The 7,409-nt window shown below is 46.0% G+C and overlaps 1 protein-coding gene across 1 annotated transcript; it reads right to left on the bottom strand.

The window, feature by feature from the left end:
- Positions 1-6,628: 6,628 nt before the first annotated feature.
- On the bottom strand, positions 6,629-7,114 carry LOC135205847 (uncharacterized). Its single transcript, XM_064237100.1, has one exon. The coding sequence runs from the start codon at positions 7,112-7,114 to the stop codon at positions 6,629-6,631; it is 486 nt and encodes a 161-aa protein (XP_064093170.1).
- Between the last annotated feature and the right edge of the window lie 295 nt (positions 7,115-7,409).

Genomic DNA, 7,409 nt, shown 5'->3' with positions numbered 1-7,409 from the left:
GTTGAATTCGAGAAGTCAATTCCTATCCCGCAGCAACCGCGAGCGGGAGCTCGCCAGGACTAACCAGTCGTCGAGATACCTCAGAGGACATATCCCAGACGAGTGGGCCCAAGCAGACACCAGAGTGAACACTCGTGTGAACACCTGTGGGGCGGTTGAGAGACCGAAGCACAGTGCCCTGAATTGGTACACCGTCCTGTCGAGGATGAAGCAGAGGTACTTCCTGGAGGATTGATGGACGGGTATCTGGAAATACACTTCCTTCAAATCCACTGAAAGCATGAAATCGTTCATCCTGATAGAGTCGAGCATGGAACGTGCTGTCTCCATCGTGAACCGAGACTGGCGAACGAATCGGTTCAGGGGAGAGAGATCTATCACCAGGCGCCAGCCCCCCGTTGCCTTCTCCACCAGGAAAAGGCGGCTGTAGAAGCCCAGTGACCGATCCCTGGCGATCTCCACAGCTCCCTTCCTCAGCATGGTCTTGACTTCCTGTCGAAGGACTGCGTCCTTTGATGTTCCAGGAACGTAGGTCTGAAGATGAACCGGGTTGGAGGTGAGGGGTGGCCGAGATTCGAAGGGTAGTAGATATCCCTCTTGAAGGACGTCTACTATTCAGGTCTCGGCACCGTAGCGCTGCCATGTTGCCCAATGGCTCGCCAGGCACCCCCCCACTTCAGGCAGCAGGTGAGGGGGAACGCTGTCCCTAGCGTTTCCCGCCTCTCTTCGACTTCTTCCCTGCCCCTCCTCGTGGAAAAAAGGGCAGGGAGGGGGGCTAATAGTGACCTCCCCTGGTAGAAGTCGAAGGTAGAGTCTTTCCTCTGGGATTAGACGAGGCAACCGTCTTAGCAGCCGAGGAAGCGCTAACCAAGCTCTTGGGTTTGGCCGCAGTTGATCGAGGCTGCCCAGAAGCCTTCGATACTGCCTGGTGTACCAGACGGTCACAGTCATCAGTGCGACGTCTTTCCACCGCAGCGTCCACCATCTCTCCTGGGAAGAGAGAGGAGGAACTCCGCACTGGTCCGTTGTGAAGGCCCAATGCCGCCTCATGGCCAGCCGCCCTGGACACTCGGGTAAGGACTGCATCCCTATGCCTAAGTACCAGGTGGGCCCACAGCTTTACCGTCTGGTGGGCGAGGTAGGAGATGGCCCTACCACCAGACTGGCAAAGTCTCCTGAAAGCCGAGTCCCCTTCAGGAGTGATATTCCCGGAGGAGGCCGCGACCTTGGACACTGTGAGGGACCACAGGTCCAGCCAGGAGACTGTCTGGAAAGCCGACAGGAGCTGCTGCAGAGACACCCCCGGAGTTAGCCTGGCTAGCTCCGGGTTAACCTGTTTGGGCGGCATCGGATCCTCGGTAGGCACGTCGAATTTCCTCTGTCGCAGTAGAGGAGGGGGAAGTAACTTAGACGACCTGCCAGACCGTAGTGAACCCTCTTGTCCGGAGATGAGCGAGTCCACCTGGCCCAGCACTGAGTCGGCCAGCTCCGATCGCGGCAGACCCACCGTCGCTCTGGGTTCCTTCTTAGGCCCCCAGAATGACTCGAGCCAGGTGGGAGCGGCGATCCTTCCCCGAGGTAGTTATGCTGACGAATCAGCGCAATAACCTCTGCAAAATTCCTCTGGATCTCAGGAGTGACCCCGTATCTTGAGGAGTAGGACCGTCAGCCCCCTCCAGCAAGAACGACTCCCGAGACCCTCCTCCTTCAGAAGGAGGAACAGCGACAGACCCTTCCCGGTCTCCTCCTGCCACTTGCGAGTACGACCTGGTCGATCCGAGGACCATGCCTGGCTCGTAGGGCGTCGTGGCGGGACCGTGAGGAGCGCTCCCATCTCGATCACTCCTTGTCGCCTCGCCCTTCTCGGTGTAGCCCGAGGAAGTTGAAGGGACAGGAGAGGAAGACCTGACACTTCACTCCCCCCTCGCTCACCGGCAGAACCGATGGGCTTGGGGGGCTGCAGGCGATCGCGGGTTGGCGATCGAGCTGCAGGCCTGGTCGCAACGGCCTCTCCCCTGAAGAACGGCTGGACCGAGAACACAGTGGTCCTGGTTCCATGCGTCAGAGGAGCTGCTGCTGGTCCCCCTATCCATCCGGTCTCGGTGGAAGCGGTGGTCAGGGGACCTGCAGAGACCATTGTTGCGGTTAGACCGGTGCCTGTCCTCACGGCGCGTCGAACCGCTGGGACCAGCCGAGGCTGGTTCCTGCGATCGAGGAGACCTCTTCCCAGCCTCAGCACATGACCGGTCGGGACCGGCACATCAACCCTGGTAACCAGCTGGTCGCTACGAGAGCGATCGGTGGCCTGGCGAGAATCACCTGAGCGGCTCTCGCCAGCCTTCCGCTCCGTGCCTCGGTCCTGGGGTATCTCCTCTACACTCGACGGATCAGGCGAAGAGAAGGACCGAGAAATCCCCCCCGAAGGGAAAGGCGCCATACGCGGGAGCTGAGCCGGGGGCAGGAAAGAAGACGAAGTGTCTGTAACCAAGGGAGTCGCTGGAGAGCTTTCCGACGACTCCTTGGCAGGCCTACACTTCTTCCTACCCTCGTACAGCACCCACTGCACCTTCGACAAATTAATGCATATATTACAGGGCTCTGTCCGAGAGCATTCACGCCCCCGCCACCAATCACAAAACAGCACATGAGGATCCGATCTCGGGAAAAGGAGCGAAAGACCAGCACGTTACGGCCTTCACACCAGGGCAACACTCGCGGCTGATGGGGGGCACGGGAGAGCTCCATCACGGGGATAAGAATCATATGGCATCCATCACACAAGAATCCATAATAAATGTAATAAAAGTAATAAAGAAAGTCACACGTACTTTCAATGAACTTTCACTATACTGACATACCAAGTTGAAGAAACAACACACAACCAAAGCATACAACGATGAAGCGGGCAGAGAGCGATGACGAACAAGTCCTCCACCAACACGGCCGAAAGCAAAAGTGATTCTTCACCTCCCAGTCGCGCGGCGCGCGCACTGTCGGACAAGCAGTTAACTACCGAACTCCCTTGTTCGAAGCTTACGACCGTTCCAGCTGCCGCTAGTTACCTTCCTATTGTAAAGGACCGATGGTTTGCATTACATATCGGAACAAACCAAGGACAAACCTTTGTTTAGTATTAATATCAAACATCGTATATGCATAATTATTTAAATTTAAAAAAAAAAGCCAAAAGGATCCCACCGGGAAAAAAGATTAACGACCAGTCAGCCGGAGCTCAAAAACACGTCTTCCTCGGAAGACGGCTGAAAGTAAAGTGGAGTGTTTACATCCGGGCAGGCTAGTTATTGCCTAACCACCTTGTTCAAGATTCAATGGCCGTAATTCCAGCTACGCCAAAAGTATATTCCTATTGTTAAAGGATCGAAAAGGTTGTATTATGTATCGGAACAAACAGGCGATTTTAAAACTATGATAAAAACAGATATCCGCCATAAAAATTATAACTTCGCATTTCGTGAGTGCAAACAAGAGTAAAAAATTTATACATACATATACCATACACATACTCATATTCATATAAGCATGCTTATATAAACAACTTCTAGTGTATACACTACACTTTGCAACGTACTGGGAGGTCAATATTAAATTTCATTAAAAAGGTTAATGTCTCTAAGGAATCCAACAATTCTATTAATAGCTACATCCGGACCAAGCAGTTCTGCTATATCCCTGCCTACTAATCCATGTCTTTGTCATGCCAGAGAATACCTATGGCAATGTAATATAATGTGTTCCACAGTAAGAGGAGAGTCACACTGCATACAGACTGGTGCAGGTACCCCCCTCCAAGAGGAATCGGTGGGTCAATCGAGTATGGCCAATTCTTAGATGACATAATAGTTTCTACCCCATGATTTTGTTGGAAACCAGAGGGCCAATGTTCAATACTTTGTCGGATCTTCCTGTACTTTTTATTGTTGGTCAGATGGGGAGACGACCAACGTGCTTGCCATTTATTTTCAATATATGAATGAATAGTCCATTTCATGTCAGTGGAAGGAATATGATGGAAGAGAATGTCTTCTTTAGTAATGACATCTCTTGCTTCATGGTCAGCAAGTTCGTTACCAGCAATACCTACATGGGCAGGAACCCAGCAAAAATGGATAGATTTGAATTTGGAAGCAAGCCTATATAACCATTCTTGAATACGTTGAACAATTGGATGTTTGGGGTTATATTGCTTAATGGCATGGCCATGAGTGCCTTATAAGAATCTGAGTAAATGGTGAAATTATTACCCTGTAGAGTAGAAGCAATCTCAGAGATTTGGCTAATGCAGTTAATTCAGCTGTAAAAATGGACGCATTATTTGAAAGTCTGCCCACATATGAGTTATTACCATGAACAACAGCACAACCAACACCACTTGATCCATCAGTAAAAAGTTTAACCCGAATGCTTTCAGTCATGATCAAGAAAACAAGCCTTCACTTCTTGGACATTAACAGATTTTTTAACCACAGTTTTTTGACAGACTGATGGTTCTGGGGTCAACCAAGGAGGCAGCTTAGAGCAATGTATTGCCTTAATATTTTGGTCTTTAATAGACACACTGTCAACTGCAGCATTAATTCTCACATGAAAAGGCTTGGATGCTCTAGCATTTGCAAACTGCTGTGGATTGTTTTGGTTAAGAATAGATGCTACAGGGTTTTCTGGGGAGCCTCATAGTTTGAACATATACCGCAGTCCCAGTTCCTCTCGACGTAAGTTTAGAGGGAGCTCTTCTGTGTTGGTATATAAGCTTTCAACTGGAGATGTTTTAAATGCTCCAGAGCATATTCTCAGACCAGCATGATGAACTACATCCAACTCCTTAAGTTTGCTTGCACTTGCTGAAGAGTAGACTTGGCAACCATACTCAAGCTTTGATTTACATAAAGAGTCATATAACTGTAAAAGTGACCTCTTATCAGCACCCCAATTAAAGCCTGAAACTACTTTTAAAATGTTACGGAACTTCTTCACCTTAATTTTCAGAGTCAATATGACTACCCCATGTTAATTTCTTATCAAAAATCATCCCTAAAAACTTCACCTCCTCCTCATATGGTATTACTGTGTCTTTCAGCCTAATATTTGGGATGGTTTCCTTTCGAGTACACCTAGTAAAATGAACTGCCACAGTTTTACTAGGGGAGAATCGAAAGCCATTGTCATCAGCCCAATTACTGATTGCATTAACTGACTTGCAGAAAATTACAAGCTGCAATAACTTCATAACTAGTGACATACATAGCAAGGTCATCCACAAACAAAGATGTCTTTACTGGAGGAGACACACATTCAACAATGCTATTTATAGCCACAGCAAATAAAGTGACACTCAACAGACTGCCTTGTGGGACACCCTCCTCTAGCTCAAAAGCATTAGACAAGGGTGTTTTCCAATTCTAACTTTAATGTGTCTTATCACTTAGAAATGACCTGATGAATTTAATTTAACATTATTACCTCGTATTCCCATGTCATGAAGCCGCTTAATAATACCAAAATGCCAAGTAGTGTCATAAGCTTTTTCGAGGTCGAAGAAGACTCCTATAGTCTGACAACATTTTGAGAAACCTTGCTGAATTTGGGTTGATAATCTTATTAGTGGGTCCACAGTGGAACGATTTCTCCTGAATCCAAATTCGACAGATGATAACAAACAATTTTTTCCAGATGCCACATCAATCTAGAATTCACCATTTTCTCAAACAATTTGCATACACAACTTGTAAGAGATATTGGCCGATAGCTTGTAGGAAGATGAGGATCTTTCAATGGTTTCTTAATGGGAACAATGATTGCAATCTTCCATGAAAGGCGGAGATTACCAGTTTCCCATATTTTGTTAAAGATTTTATGGAGATAAGATTTAGCCGATTCTGGGAGATTTTTCAGCATACTGTAAAGAATGTTATCATTCCCAGGGGATGCTGATACAGATGATGACAAAGTATCCCTTAATTCCCTCAAAGTTAACTTGAAATTATAAGATTCACCATTTCCAGAATTTAAATTAAGGGAAATGGCTGAATTCCTAATATTCTGGAAACGAGTTGAATAGTTCCTGGAACTCGATACTTCGGAGAAATGCTCACCCAGTTTTTCAGCAACTTCATTAGGCTTGGTGACAAGGCCTCCATTGATTTTCAAACAGGGTGCTGGAACATACTTGCCACTTAGCTTTTCTAATTTTTTCCTTTTTTCCAGATCAATTGGTGGGGTTTGGGGTCTTTAGAATTTATGCCATTTATATAGAAAAAGCCAGGATTATCTTTTTACTTTTTAAAAATATTTTCGCTGTTTTGCCATAGCTCGTTGGTAAATAGATCTTGCTGTTGCAGACTGACTGGATTTATAACATTTCCCGGTAATTTTCCTCAAATTACCACAGGTTTTATCCCACCAAGGGACAGCAGGTCTGTGTGGTTTCCCTTTGGTCTTAGGTATTGAGTTTTCAGCACTTTTCAATATTTCGGAGGCAAAGTACTCATAAGACTTTATATGGCATTTGAAGGATTCAAATTCCTGGATAGGTTAATGCCCTCTTGAAATTTTTACCCAATCTGCTTCCTTTTCCTTCATTGATAGGATAATTCGAGGGGGGATTTGTTTCTCACAACTTAAGATGAATGGGAAAGTGATCACTGTCATGTAGAAACTCATCTACAGACCAATTAAAATCAAGATAGAGAGAAGAAGAGCAAATGCTTAAGTCTATAGCAGATGAACCACCTGTGAAGAGATTAAGGTATGTCATAGTACCATCATTAAAAAGTGTAAGCTCATTATTATTAACAATGTCATCAATGATCCTACCCTCTGTGTCTAAAAAATCTCCACCCCAAAGAGGATTGTGAGAATTAAAATCACCAAGTAGTAAATAAGGAGGAAGTTGATTGATTAAACCTTGAATGTTCCCAAGAGTGAACCTATATCTTGGGGGAAGGTAGAGAGAGCAGATTGTGATTTCACGGTCAAAAGTAGCCCGGATAGTAATTGCTTGAAGCTGGGTGTTAAGGGGAGCCATAAAATGTTGCAATGCTTTAGTAATAATTATTGCAACACCTCCATGGGCGCGGTCCCTATCAGTGAGTTTCATTTTGTAGATTTCATAGTTTACACCTGGATTGTATACTGAATCCCCCAATTTAGTTTCTTGAAGACATACAACCCCTGGGTTATGCTCACTCAGTAATACCTTTAATATTTCTGAACGAGTCCTTAGTCCTTTACAGTTCCATTGTAAAATGTCCAGATTGAATTTTAGTGCTGGGATCTACCAAGGGAAATTCTATATTGATCTATACTAGTGTTTTTGTTTATTTTCCTTATGGGACTTTTATAAGTTTCTATAGATTGTCTTGAGATATGTGGCTTATGATTATGTTTTTTTT

The sequence above is a fragment of the Macrobrachium nipponense genome, chromosome 24, assembly GCF_015104395.2.
Source record: "Macrobrachium nipponense isolate FS-2020 chromosome 24, ASM1510439v2, whole genome shotgun sequence".
NCBI lineage: Eukaryota > Metazoa > Arthropoda > Malacostraca > Decapoda > Palaemonidae > Macrobrachium > Macrobrachium nipponense.
This window is presented reverse-complemented; position numbering and strand designations above follow the sequence as displayed.